The 14,969-nt window shown below is 49.0% G+C and overlaps 1 protein-coding gene across 4 annotated transcripts in view; it reads right to left on the bottom strand.

The window, feature by feature from the left end:
• ATL1 (atlastin GTPase 1) overlaps window positions 1-14,969 on the bottom strand; it is a 43,467-nt gene that overhangs the window by 7,240 nt on the left and 21,258 nt on the right. For all 4 annotated transcript variants that reach the window (XM_079946868.1, XM_079946870.1, XM_079946869.1 and 1 more), the window contains exons 6-11: window positions 13,290-13,346; window positions 9,444-9,536; window positions 7,276-7,414; window positions 5,316-5,443; window positions 3,994-4,050; window positions 2,063-2,134 (exon numbers count right to left, since the gene is read on the bottom strand). In XM_079946868.1, the coding sequence (XP_079802994.1) occupies window positions 2,063-2,134; window positions 3,994-4,050; window positions 5,316-5,443; window positions 7,276-7,414; window positions 9,444-9,536; window positions 13,290-13,346 (546 nt within the window). The remainder of the gene's footprint in view (window positions 1-2,062; window positions 2,135-3,993; window positions 4,051-5,315; window positions 5,444-7,275; window positions 7,415-9,443; window positions 9,537-13,289; window positions 13,347-14,969) is intronic.

The raw sequence follows: 14,969 nt of genomic DNA, 5'->3' as shown, positions 1-14,969 counted from the left end.
GCAACCTCACTTCTTGCAGGTAGGGAACCACAAAAAGGCCCTTGGAGCTGGACCTCAGTGTCCGGGCTGGATGATGGGGGTGGAGGCGCTCCTTCAGGTATACTGCGCTGAGGCCGTTTAGGGCTTTAAAGGTAATACCAACACTTTGAATTGTGCTTGGAAACATACTGGGAGCCAATGTAGGTGTTATATGGTCTTGGTGGCCACTCCCAATCATGGATCTAGCTGCCACATTCTGGATTAGTTGTAGTTTCCGAGTCAAAGGTAGCTCCACGTAGAGCGCATTGCAGTAGTCCAAGCGGGAGATAACCAGAGCATGCACCACTCTGGCAAGACAGTCCGCGGGCAGGTAGGGTCTCAGCCTGCGTACCAGATGGAGCTGGTAGACAGCCGCCCTGAACACAGAATGGACCTGTGCCTCCATGGACAGCTGTGAGTCCAAAATGACTCCCAGGCTGTGCACCTGGTCCTTCAGGGGCACAGTTGCCCCATTCAGGATCTTCTCATGGGGCGCTTCTAGAACCTCCCCCACCTGCCTCTGAGCAGAGGCGGATTTAGGGCAGTGCAATCGGTTCTGCCGCGCTGGGCACTGAGCCTAGGGGTGCCCCAGGGCCTAGTTCAATGGTCCCCAATTAGCTAAGTACTGCAGCCTCCCTATTTTTGAAATGCCAAGCCATAGACCCCCATATTTGAAAATTTTGATATGGTGAATGGTGGCACAAATGCCGGGACCACCAGTTAGGAACCACTGATGTAGTGAATTGAGCAGAACAGAAGGCGAGATGCAGGGGCACACACTGAACTTTGGCCTCGCATGGGGCGCTGCTGAAATTTGAAAGACCCAAGTCCACCTGTGCCTTGAGGTTCAGTTGGCCTTTATCAGGGACCTAGCTTGCAGCATAGCAGGCATTCTGCAGTCGTTGCAGCATCCGGGCTATGAAAAGAGGGCATCCCCACATAAGGGGCATTGCAGTAATCAAGGCTCAGGGTTACCCATGCACGGATCACTGTGGTCAGGTTGCCCCCATCTAGAAATTGCTGCAGCACTCCAAAGAAATCTCACTTGGGTCTCTAGTGGGTCTCTGAGAATCCTCCGGAAAAATAATCTCTCAAAGGACCTGTTGATGGCATTTTACCATTGTACTGTTGAGAGTGTATTAACTTATGATCTCTGTGTGTGGTTTGGGAGCTGCACGGTCAGGGGAAAAACAACACTGTCCAGGGTTGTAAAGACTGCGGAGAGAATAATAGGGTGCACACTTCCCACCTTGGATCAAATCTATGCTTCCAGGTGCCATGAGAAAGCTGCAGAGATAGCGCAGGATAGTGCACACCCCGGAAATGATCTCTTTCAGCTTCTGCCTTCTGGAAGAAGGTACAGGGTTATAAAGACTAGGACTAGCCGCCTGAGAAACAGTTTCTATCCAAACATGATTTTGGTTTTAAACGCAGCGTAAGGTAGTCTCTGTGGGAGTATATTGTATTTAATTATGGGGTATCAGAGTTTTTAGGGGGCTAACCAGGCAGGGATAGCAGGCTTGTTGGTTTTTGAATGTCTGATGCAGATTTTTTTCAGTTTCGTTGTTCTGTATGGGACAATGACAATAAAGATTATCGTATCGTACTGGAAAGAAAGGAGCAAGGAGTGCTCTCAAGTTGAGGACCTTAAAAGCTGGGGTAAGAGCTGCTGGACAGTGGAACGGACTCCTTCAGACTCTCCCTCCTTGGAGGCTTTTAAGCAGAGGCAGAGGCTGTCTGTCATGGATGCTTTAGCTGAGATTTCTGCATTGCAAGGCCTGGACTAGATGAACCCCCCGGAACCCCTTCCAGCTCTGTGATTTTGTGACTCCTGCTCCTTCCATGGAGTCAAACCCCACCCAGAACGGGGTTGGGCCATCCTGTCGCGCAATTCAGACTCTCTGCCAGTTGAATCTTGCCCAGTTCTTGCACACAGAGGGCTTTCCCACGGCCCCTTAGAAGGCATCCACTGCAGCCCAAAGGGGGCCGAGTGGAATCATGGAGGAGCCACGCTCGTTAATGGAGGACGCAGTATCAGGCTTACCTCTTCCATTCTTTTGTTGTAAGTGTCTTTAGCCGTGGCTACAGCTGCAAGGTTGTTTGCTTCTGCTGTGGCCTGCAAGGGATCAGGAGGAAAGGTCAGAAGAGGGAACCAGAAGAATAAGAGAAGAGTTTGGATTTGATATCCCTCTTTATCAAAACCCGAAGGAGTTTCAAAGCGGCTAACATTCTCCTTTCCCTTCCTCCCCAACAACAAACACTCTGTGAGGTGAGTGGGGCTGAGAGACTTCAGAGAAGTGTGCCTGGCCCAAGGTCACCCAGCAGCTGCATGTGGAGGAGCGGGGAAGCGAACCCGGTTCACCAGATTACGAGTCCACCGCTCTTAACCACTACACCACACTGACACCACCAGGAGGAGGGAAAAGGGTCACTGGGCCCAAGGAAAAAAACGCACCAAGGAGAGGGAGTGGAGAGGAGCATCTTTAAGGGCTCCTCCAAACACCTTTTCCATTGCGCAGCCACAATCAGTTGTGCTCACGACGGCATCAGGGCAGTTACAACACTGTGCCTTCCAATCCGTGCACATCTTGTAGCTTCCTGCTGAAATCCTATAACTTGGCATACCTCAAATGTCCCAGTTTATTTCTTGTTCCACTTTTGTTTTGGTTTTCGGTTTTTGTTGCACTGCTGCAGCACTCTAGTGCGTGCACACACACACACACACACACACACACACACACCCCAGAGCAATGAAGCCCGGGGAAGCATTGCAAAACAATGAAGAAAGTGGGATTGTGGTAGTGGCCCAAAGGGCCATAATGAATGTGATAGTGTGAACCCCTATAAATCCTTGAATCTGCTTCTAATAGAGAAGTTATGGTAACCTATTGCTTTAAGAAACTGGTGATTTTGCAAGTCGCAGTCCCCCACTGGGACAGAAGGACAGTTAATACGTAAATCATGAAAATACAGTTCATAAACATGGTGCAAATGGCTACACGTAACACGGGTTCCCAACATGCATACTAACACAACGTAACTGATCACAGTGAATATCAAAGCTTAGTCAGCAATGCTTATTGCACATGTGTGTTAAACATGAAATTTATAAATACACCTGCCCGGCCCCTTGGGTGGGGCTGCAGTTTTGCTAAAAGATTTGACTGTAACCTATTGCTTTGCAATAAACAACAATGGACTCCTAACTCCTCTTGTCTCTGAGTTTTATTGGCGTAAACTCAGAAGATAAGCCGTTTTTGGCTTACAACAGGATGTCATGTGGACCATTCAGAACAAATGCATCTCTTTGTTGTTGTTGTTTAGTCGTTTAGTCGTGTCCGCTTCTTCGTGACCCCCTGGACCAGAGCACGCCAGGCACTCCTGTCTTCCAGTGCCTCCCACAGTTTGGTCAAACTCATGCTGGTAGCTTCGAGAACACTGTCCCACCATCTCGTCCTCTGTCGTCCCCTTCTCCTTCTGCCCTCCATCTTTCCCAACATCAGGGTCTTTTCCAGGGAGTCTTCTCTTCTCATGAAGTGGCCAAAGTCTTGGAGCCTCAGCTTCACGATCTGTCCTTCCAGTGAGCACTCAGGGCTGATTTCCTTCAGAATGGATAGGTTGGATCTTCTTGCAGTCCATGGGACTCTCAAGAGTCTCCTCCAGCACCAGAATCCAAGAGCATCAATTCTTCGGCGATCAGCCTTCTTGATGGTCCAGCTCTCACTTCCATACATCACTACTGGGAAAACCATAGCTTGAACTATATGGACCTTTGTTGGCAAGGAAATGCATCTCTAGTGCACAGCTATTGCATCAGTTTTGTTGCAGATGGCACCTGTAAAAAAACCCAACCAACCCCACCAGTCAGGAGGACCCTAACCCACCGTGGAGAGAACAATCCAAGTCATGTAATGTGAGTAAAAATAAATACACCTCAGTTTGTTTAATAACTGTAATCAGTGCCGTGCGACTTACCTGCAGCATCGATTTGGGGTGAGGCAACTCCTCTCCTTGGTAGATCTTTATATAGGCCTGGGAAGAAAACAAGACAAGAAGACAGGACAGGCTGAGTTTATGCATGCACAGAAAAGTCCACAAAGGTCTGTAAAAACTCAGGAAAACAGGAAGCTCCAACTGGTTGACCTGCAAGGCTACCAGTTTGTGAGGACCAAGAGGGTCACATGACTGCAGTCCTGGCTTGTTGGCTGCAGTGCCTTCCTGTATGCTTCTGGACTCACAGCTGTCCATGGAGGCACAGGTCAGTTCAGTGTCCAGGGCAGCTGTTTACCAGCTCCATCTGGTACGCAGGCTGAGACCCTCCCTGCCCACAGACTGTCTCACCAGAGTGGCGCATGCTCTGCTTATCTCCTGCTTGGACTACTGCAATGCGCTCTACGTGGGACTACCTTTGAAGGTGACCCGGAAACTACAACTAATCCAGAATGCGGCAGCTAGACTGGTGACTGGGAGCGGCCGCCGAGACCCTATAATACCGGTCTTGAAAGACCTCCATTGGCTCCCAGTATGTTTCCGAGCACAATTCAAAGTGTTGGTGTTGACCTTTAAAGCCATAAACGGCCTCGGTCCTGTATACCTGAAGGAGCATCTCCACCTCCATCATTCTGCCTGGACACTGAGGTCCAGTGCCGAGGGCCTTCTGGCGGTTCCCTCTCTGCAAGAAGCAAAGTTACAGGGAACCAGGCAGAGGGCCTTCTCGGTAGTGGCACCCGTCATGTGGAATGCCCTCCCACCAGGTGTCAAAGAGAAGAACAACTACCAGACTTTTAGAAGACATCTGAAGGCAGCCCTGTTTAGGGAAGCTTTTAATGTTTAATAGAGTACTGTATTTTAATATTCTGTTGAAAGCCACCCAGAATGGCTGGGGAAACCCAGCCAGATGGGCAGGGTATAAATAAATATTACTATTATTATTATTATTATTATTATTATTATTATTATTATTAGTTCACCTTCAGGTGCTGGCTTTGACATTTAAGCTCTTCTAAGCCACCAAGGTCCAGGGGTGCTAGACTACAACTCCCATCATCCCTGACAACTGGCCATGCTGGCAGGGGCAGATGGGAGTTGGAGTCCAACTCCCATCGGAGGGCAGAAGGTTCCCCACCCACTGCTGTATGACCTCCCAACACAGGTGCTACGAAGAAAAAGGCCCTGCCCTCAAGCTTTTTACAAAGGACGCCCTCTTCTTGAGGCTGAGGAGGAAGGAGGCGTTCTGCCCAAGGCGGCCCAGCAAGAATGGGGTTCCTGAGTCAGCCTCCTGACACCTTGAGGCTCACCTTGAAATATTCCACCAGGCCTCGGCAGGTGATCTGGTTGCCGTTGATCTCCTTGACGTCCAGGCTCTTGGGGCTGAGCAGCCAAGGGATCAGCACCTTCAGGTTCTTGATGAAGTCCTCGTCTATTTCTGTGGGGGGAAGGTGAGTCAGTGGAAAAAGCAGTCCTTGCAAGCAGGTGAGTGACGTCAAACTCTTTGGAGAATGACGTCAATCCTTCGGCTCATAAAGAATCTAGTGCTTATGTTAACACCAGCAGCCAGGTGGATAATAGCCTGCTGGTCCTGGAAATCGCCATGTGGAAGACATGGTTCGCTAATATAGGAAACATTGATTTACCGTATTTTTTGCTCTATAAAACTCACTTTTTCCCTCCTAAAAAGTAAAGGGAAATGTGTGTGCACCTTATGGAGCAAATGCAGGCTGCGCAGATATCCCAGAAGCCAGAACAGCAAGAGGAATTGCTGCTTTCACTGCGCAGCGATCCCTCTTGCTGTTCTGGCTTCTGAGATTCAGAATATTTCTTTTCTTGTTTTCCTCCTCCAAAAACTAGGTGCGTCTTGTGGTCTGGTGTGTCTTATAGAGCGAAAAATACAGTATTTATTGGATTGTCTAGTTAGAAATGTAGTCTGGAGCGAAGCCAAATCAGGCAGTTTTGATGGAGCCGGAGATGGACTGGTCTCCATTTTTTATTTTAACGACGACAACAATTTTATGATTTGAACCGTGTGAATCTTGGGTTGCCCCAGCCGCTAGGGGAGCCATGCAAGTACTCTTCCCATTTTCTGCTTTTATTCTGTATTTTTATGTTGTGAACTGCCCTGAGATCTTCGGATGAAGGGTGGGATACAAATTTAATGACTATTTTTAATATAGAATGATGGTGCACGCCTGGTTGTGGTTGTGCTATATGAACTCATCTTAACAACTTGGCTATATGTAAGTGCATCTCTGTGATTTGTTTTTTTACACTGAGTATGTGCCATTTATGGTTTTCTTATTGTTTCTAAGATTATGCATTAGTTTGTCCATCTATTTGTGATAAAATAATAATAATAATAACAACAGCAGCAGCAGCAGCAACTGGCAGGCGCATGTCTGGTTTTGATGCTTTCATCATTTCAGCACCAGGCAGAGAACTACCATAGATGAGAGGTTAAAGGTACAGGTAAAGGGACCCCTGACTGTTAAGTCCAGTCACAGACGACTCTGGGGTTGTGGCGCTCATCTCGCTTTACTGGCTGAGGGAGCCGGCGTACAGCTTCCGGGTCATGTGACCAGCATGACTAAGCTGCTTCTGGCCAACCAGAGCAGTGCACGGAAACGCCGTTTACCTTCCCGCCGGAGTGGTACCAATTTATCTACTTGCACTGACGTGCTTTCGAACTGCTAGGCTGGCAGGAGCAGGGACCGAGCAACGGGAGCTCACCCCGTCGCAGGGATTCGAACCGCCGACCTTCTGATCAGCAAGCTCAAGAGTCTCTGTGGTTTAGACCCTTGCAGATGAGAGGTTGGTTGCTGCTAAAAAATGTAGGATTTGATTTGATTATGTTTTAGCTTTTCTCGTCGGTTCTGGAACTGTTGCTTCGATTGTGTTTGAGATGCAGCTTGGGATCTTACAGTGAAGGGAGGGATACAAATACATTTCAATAAAACAAATCACGGATGAGAAAACGGATCAGGCCAGCAGGTCGGAGCCTCATGGCCTTGTAGGCCAAAACACCTGGGGGCACGAGGTTGGGAAAGGCCAGATTACAGCATAAGCTTGCAGGTGCCCTGATGGGAAGAGAGGAGTTTGCAAGAGCTACCGGGAGTCAAAGTGCAAGGGACCCATATCTGGTGTGTGTGTGTGTGGCTGTGGCTGTGTGTGTGTGTGTGTGTGTGTGTGTGTAAGAGAGAGAGAGAGAGAGAGACCTGGCACACAGGAGGCAATTGGAGAAATGAAACTTGCAAACGAACCTACCTTTGAGTTTCCCGTCGAAGTTTGGGTTGGTGGCCACTTTCAAGCCCGGGTGAGGTAAGAGGAAGCAGGAGATGTTGGTGAAGCAAGAATGGATGTGTTTCCGGACGTTCTGCAGTTCTTCATGCTGGTTCCCCGAGACCTGAGAGCAAGAGGGTGGGCGGATTAGCAAGGCCACTCTTTAGAGGGGGACCAACGGCTTGGGAAGTCATAGAATCGTAGAGCTGGAAAAGGACCCCCAAGGGCCATCTGCAAGCAGGAATCACAGCTAAAGAAGTCCTGGCTGGTGGCCATCCAGCCTCTGTGGAAACACCTCCAGAGGGAGCCTGTTCCACAGTCGACAACCTTGCTCCTTTGGAGTCGGGGAGCTCTGCCAGATAGAAAGGTTCCCCACCCCGGCCTAAAGGCAGGGCCGTCTTACGCATAGACCTAAGTGGCGCTGGGTGCCAGGGTGCCAGATTTTGGAGGGCACCACAGGCTGAGTGTCCGGAAAGGAGAGTCAGGGTGCGCTCCCTTCCTCGCTCTGGGGCAGCCCACTCCCCTCCTCTCAGCCACCCACCGGAGCGTGCTGCGTCTGGCTCAGGGAAGCCCCTTTGCACCCCCTCCTGCCAGGGCTGCCTGGGTGCCTGATGGGTGCGATCGGGGGCAGGGACAGGGCACCCCTCTCTGGCCACGTCGCTGCCTGCGTGCCTCCCTGTGGAGTCTGCGAGCGGAGCAGGGAAGCTCCCTGTGCGATCCCGGTGCCCAGCGAGGATGGCACAGCTAATGAGGCACCTGATCTGCTTGCTGGCCCTCCTGTTGTTGCAGGAATCTGTGTATAGGTTGGGGGGGGTTGCCCCTCCAGCAGATATCATGCACATGCAGCCCACTACCAAAATCAGCACAATCGCTTTTGTGATTTGTCCCCACAAAACACTTCACCACAGTTTCTTCCTATCTATTCAAAGGGCCTTTGCTGCACGATACCAAATGTAAGAATTCACTGATAAATGTATCTATGTACTGGCTCACTGGGAAAACTTCAGAAATTCATATAGACGTGTGAGCTCAGCTACTCAGCAGCCCCTCTGCCCGAGTGATAATCCCTGGCATCCTGATACCTGAGTGCCAGACAGGTAGCCATTCCAGAAATAACAAACCCAGATGAAGACAAAAGGGTGTAATTAACTTGGCTGGGAAACAGGGAAATGTAAAGATCTCTTTTGTTCCACTTGATGGGTGTTTGGTGGAGGGCAAAGAGAACCATGGGGCAGGGTCCAGGATGCTCAGATTACTGCCACCAGACCTCCCCTTTCATGATGTAACCATGATGTATGAGTGATGTAGTTTGGGGAGGGTGTAACATGGGGGTTAGCAGCTAATAAAAGTTTGGGGGCTCTTTTGTTGGGGGCTTCCATCTTGTTCCACCTTGTGGCAGGTGGGAGTCTTGTCGCGACAGTCTTCAATAAAGACCAAACCTACTGGCTGCTGTTTTGCTCTGGTATTCCTGGCTGGTGTCCTTGTTTTTTGTCCAAGGGAGCCCTCAGATTTCTCCACTGTGGCGCAGACTTCCCCAGACGGGGACAGGTAAGGGGCACCAGGCATTTAGAGGGAGGCTTCGCGGGAGGCCATTTGGGCTGCAATCCAGGTGCCTCTTACTTACGTGCAGCGCCGAGTTCGTGCGTCGGACCATGCGATGTAAATGAGCCGGACCGAAGTGTCTCCCCCCCTTAAAAAATGGTTGACAACTCTGGGAAATGGGGGGGTGGGGTGGGCGCTGGAGAGATATTTACACCATGGCACCAGTTATGCTTAAGATGGCCCTGCCTAAAGGCACAAGGAAATGCTGCCACCTCCTTCTCCAAACTGGCTGAGAATGCAGGTTTCAAAAGGGGGGGGGGTGTCCCCTTGTCGTATCTCTTATCCAAGCCCCGCCCCACCCACATCCAAAGGCTCCCACACAAGGATGCTCCATTCATCGTCACCTGACTGCCCAACTGAGTCACATGACACACCTGCAATTGACCAGGTGCTGCCTTTTAGCAACAGTTAGTCGCAAGTGTGGTTTGTTCCACTTCCCATTTTAATTTGCTCATTTTTATTTTTTACTACTTGATGGGATTTAAATTGTTGGGAGTTTTGAACATTTTTTCTAAAAAAAAGCAGGAGAAAACAAAAGCGTTAAGACCAACCTTGAGGCGCTTTTCCAAAAACCTGGCTCCACCATCTGCCCCGTAGGAAAACTCGTAGGGAAAGCTCCAGTCGCGAACAAGGAAAATGAGAGACTGCAAAAGGGACAAAGAGAATTACTCGTGTGCAAAGTGAAATAAGTTGCCCCAATTACACAGCCAAGCTCTGGAAGGACTCTGGGGGGTTCCATGTGCTCCCCCAGGTTTGGTTTCCTTGGAATGAGGGTCAGTGGAGACTGTGCTGTCTTTTGGATATATGGCTTTATTTACACACATATAAAGGTAAAGGTAAAGGTAAAGGTAAAGGTAAAGGTAAAGGTAAAGCGGGTGGCGCTGTGGGTTAAACCACAGAGCCTAGGACTTGCCGATCAGAAGGTCGGCGGTTCGAATCCCCACGACGGGGTGAGCTCCCGTTGCTCGGCCCCTGCTCCTGCCAACCTAGTAGTTCGAAAGCACGTCAAAGTTCAAGTAGATAAATAGGTACCGCTCCGGCGGGAAGGTAAACAGCGTTTCTGTGCGCTGCTCTGGTTCGCCAGAAGTGGCTTAGTCATGCTGGCCACATGACCCAGAAGCTGTACGCCGGCACCCTCGGCCAGTAAAGCGAAATGAGCGCCGCAACCCCAGAGTCGGCCGCGACTGGACCTAATGGTCAGGGGTCCCTTTACGTTTACCTTTAAGAAGGTAAAGCACCCCTGAATGGTTAAGTCCAGTCAAAGGCGACTATGGAGTTACAGTGCTCATCTCGCTTTCAGGTCGAGGGAGCCGGCGTTTGTCCACAGACAGCTTTCCGGGTCATGTGGCCAGCAGAACTATACCGCTTTTGGTCCAACTGGAAACCAAGACGGAAACCAGAGCACACAGAAATGCCAATTACCTTCCTGCCACAATGGTACCTATTTATCTGCTTGCACTGGTGTGCTTTAAAACTGCCAGGTTGGCAGGAGCTGGGACAGAGCAACGGGAGCTCACCCTGTCACGGGGATTCGAGCCGCCGGCCTTCCGATCGGCAACCCCAAGAGGCTCAGTGGTTTAGACCACAGCGCCACCCTGAGCATAAGATGGAAGGGCTCACAGAATCAACACCCCAGCACATCTTGCTTCTCTATTAGCTTTGGATCCAGCACAGAGCAAGCAGGTCTCTCTGTCTCCAGCTTCCAGCCTGTTCCAGCTCAGCTCTCTCTCACACACTCTCTCTCTTGTTCTCCTGGCTAGGTGAAGCGGGGTCGAGGGAATACCTACCCATTTGTTCTATAGCACAGAGCAACTTATTTGGTTATGCTAATTGTGGTTGGACTGGATGACCCACAGGGCCCCTTCCAACTTGACAAGTATATGAACTAAAGTCCTTGCCAAAACAAAGGGACTAGTTGGGAAGCTTGTTCTCATACCTTGTTCTCCCATTCCCTGGTCCTGAATGGGGTAACTGTGCCCCTGAAGGACCAGGTGCGCAGCCTGGGAGTCATTTTGGACTCACAGCTGTCCATGGAGGCACAGGTTAATTCTGTGTCCAGGGCAGCTGTTTACCAGCTCCATCTGGTACGCAGGATGAGACCCTACCTGCCCGCAGACTGTCTCGCCAGAGTGGTGCATGCTCTAGTTATCTCCCGCTTGGACTACTGCAATGCGCTCTACGTGGGGCTAATTTGAAGGTGACCCAGAAACTGCAACTAATCCAGAATGCGGCAGCTAGACTGGTGACTGGAAGCAGCCGGCGAGACCACATAACACCGGTCTTGAAAGACCTACACTGGCTCCCAGTACGTTTCCGAGCACAATTCAAAGTGTTGGTGTTGACCTTTAAAGCCCTAAACGGCCTCGGTCCAGTATATCTGAAGGAGCGTCTCCACCCCCATCGTTTTGCCTGGACGCTGAGGTCCAGCACCAAGGGCCTTCTGGCGGTTCCCTCACTGCGAGAAGTGAGGTTACAGGGAACCAGGCAGAGGGCCTTCTCAGTAGTGGCGCCCACCCTGTGGAATACCCTCCCTTCAGATGTGAAGGAAAGCAGCTATCACATCTTTAAAAGACATCTGAAGGCAGCCCTGTTTAGGGAAGTTTTTAATATTTAACGCTGTACTGTTTTAACACTTGATTGGGAGCCGCCCTGAGTGGTTGGGGAAACTCAGCCAGATGGGCGGGGTATAAATAATAAATTATTATTGTTGTTGTTGTTGTATTATTAGTCTACCCCCACAGATACAGGATCCCAAGAGCTGGAAGGAACTCAGGGCATCATCCAGACTGACTCCCCCCCTCCAAATTTATAACCACACAAAGACGCCCCTCTCTACCCCACAGTGCAAGGGGGGTGGGTAGTCATTCTGCAGAACAGAGCTGAGAATACACAGATACTGTGGGATGTGATACATAAGTAGCAGTCAAGTACAACATTCCTGGACATGCAGGGGAATGTTTGGTCCAGCCAGTCGAAAACTTCCTGTTTCCTCCTGACTGGGACATACTTCCTTTTGCGTGTGACCAGAGGTGGGCGTGACCTTACCTGTCCAGGTAACAAAAGGGACAAGGCATGCTACCATCTCTCTCTCTTTGACTTCCTCCGTCGTTGGAGCAGCTTTTTAGCTAGAGATGCTCCACTGGGATTATCCCCATATGGGATAGATCCACATGTATATACTATGTAACTATGTCTGCCTTCAGGGATCCAACTGTGAACTGATGATTTGTGAGTAAACTTTCTTCTTGTTACTTATGAATAAGATTGTGGCGCCTTTATTCTTTTAAGAGGGATAAAAGGGAACTTACCAGGAATCTAACAGCGAGAGGCATAAACAAGCCTGCAACCAGCTATTTGCTGTGCATTTAAAAGGGGAATGTAAACTCTGCTAAGTAAAGGAACTTGCTCCCCTTTATCAAATACACAGCCCAACAAGACAATGACAAAAATCCACCAACAGCATACAAATCAATATGGCTAACCTGATCCAAAACACCCACCCACCCCACTCACACACGAAAACAAAGACCACCACAGCCAACCACAAATGAACAACCACACCCTAGGCCAACCCCAACCTCTCTCACCACCAAATGAACACAAGTGAACAGTACAGAACCTTCACAAGCAACGCTGACACAAACCCCCACATATATTAAGTAAAATAGAAACATCGCCAGCCGACCCCACCCCCACCCCCACCCATCTTCCACCCCCCCCTTTCCCCTTTTTCTTCCTAATGTCTCAACAAATGAAACTGATCTGTAAAAAATGTTACTTGGGAGAGAGAGAGAGAGAGAGAGAGACATTGCACATACCATATTTTTTGCTCTATAAGACTCACTTTTTCCCTCCTAAAAGGTAGGGGGAAATGTGTGTGCGTCTTATGGAGCGAATGCAGGCTGTGCAGCTATCCCAGAAGCCAGAACAGCAAGAGGGATTGCTGCTTTCGCTGCGCAGCGATCCCTCTTGCTGTTCTGGCTTCTGGGATTCAGAGTATTTTTTTCCTTGTTTTCCTCCTCCAAAAACTAGGAGCGTCTTGTGGTCTGGTGCGTCTTATAGAGCGAAAAATACGGTGCTTTCGTAAACTAAGAAAATCTTTAATAAAAATACATATAATGTAAGTAAAGGAACTTGCTAGTGCAAGTCAGAAAGGATATTAATAAACAATATATCCTCCCCTGCCTCCCTGAACATTCCCACAGATACTGCCCATTGCACCATCAAGGTCTTCTCCAACCTGTGGCCCTCCAGAGGTTTTGGGTACGGCTCCCATATTCCCTGGCAATCGGCCAGAAAAACTGGGGCTGCTGGGAGCTGGAGCCTGGCTTTTGGATCATCTGCCACCCAGCAACACAGATGAACTGGGGTGCTCCCTCCATGCCCCCCCCCCTTACCTGAAAGGGCTTCAGGAACGTCTCCTCCATGGCCAGCCTCCCATATTCTGTGAAGAGCTGAAACAAGAAGCAGACCAGGGCAGAAAAGATGAGCTTTTCTTTTGGGAATTATAGGGACAGAACTACCTAAATTGTGTAGAAATTTATTGATGTATGCTACTATAGCAGCAAGAATGCTACCAGTATAGAAGCAGAAGTCCCAGTAAAGGAAGAATGGATACATAAACTTATGGAATATGAGGAAATGGCGAAACTTACTGGAAGAATAAGAAATCAAGATAACAAACTTTTTTTATATAAAAGAATAAAAATGGTTTATTGAATATTTACAGATAAATTGTAAGCAGATAAAGACATTAGCACGATTATTGTAATAACCTGCAGTTTTATAAGCAAATATATTTACAGTAGATAATTAAATGAGCAAGTAAGCGAACTTAGATATGCAGAAGGTATCCAAAGATATTTAAGGAACCACTGAAAGAGGGGAAAGGATCTCAAATTTTGAAATGTTAAATGGATTGTAAAACTAATGAAATGTATAAATTTGAAAGGTATACGTATATAAAAAATTTGAGTGAGATGAATGTGTCAGAGAAGGGGCTGTGTTGAAAGGGGGTAGAATTCAACATAGACCAAAGTGGGGAAAGCGTGGGGGGATGAGATCTGCTCAGGCCATGTGTCATGCCCCAGAGCAGATTTAAAAGGTGTGCAGGAGGCACACAGAAGGGAAGTCCAGTTGCGCTGCCAGACCTTGTTCTGTTGTTGTTGTTGTTTAGTCGTGTCCAACTCTTTGTGACCCCCTGGACCAGAGCATGCCAGGCATTTCTGTCTTCCACTGCCTCCCGCAGTTTGGTCAAACTCATGCTAGTAGCTTCAAGAACACTGTCCAATCATCTAGTCCTCTGCCGTCCCCTTCTCCTTGTGCCCTCCATCTTTCCCAACATCAGGGTCTCTTGAGAGTCCCATGGACTGCAAGAAGATCAAACCTATCCATTCTGAAGGAAATCAGCCCTGAGTGCTCACTGGAAGGGCAGATCCTGAAGCTGAGGCTCCAAGACTCTGGCCACCTCATGAGAAGAGAAGACTCCCTGGAAAAGACCCTGATGTTGGGAAAGATGGAGGGCAGAAGGAGAAGGGGACGACAGAGGGCGAGATGGTGGGACAGTGTTCTCGAAGCTACCAGCATGAGTTTGACCAAACTGCGGGAGGCAGTGGAAGACAGGAGTGCCTGGCGTGCTCTGGTCCAGGGGGGTCACGAAGAGTCAGACACGACTAAACAACAACAACAACAATTTTAATCTTTAAAGGTAAAGGACCCCTGGACAGTTAAGTCCAGTTGAAATCAACTATGGGGTGTGGCGCTCATCTCCACTTTCAGGCCGAGGGAGCTTTCCAGGTCATGTGGCCAGCAGGACTAAACCGCTTCTGCCACAATGAGACACCGTGACGGAAACCAGAGCTCACGGAAACGCCGTTTACTTTACCTTTACCTTTTTAATCTGTAAAAACAAGGAGTCTTGTGACATCTTATTATAGAGGTTTCTGAAATCATACATGGCATGGAGAAAGTGGGTGGAGTGAACTGCTAAAAGCAATAGAAGAAGCATATCTAAGCAATATATAAAACACATTTAAAAGAGCAGAACCAATAAAACAAAGCAGTAGCGGAATAAAACC

Source organism: Podarcis cretensis (assembly GCF_951804945.1).
Source record: "Podarcis cretensis genome assembly, chromosome: 1".
NCBI lineage: Eukaryota > Metazoa > Chordata > Lepidosauria > Squamata > Lacertidae > Podarcis > Podarcis cretensis.
Note: the sequence above shows the minus strand (reverse complement) of the source record. Positions and strands in the feature narration are given on the sequence as shown.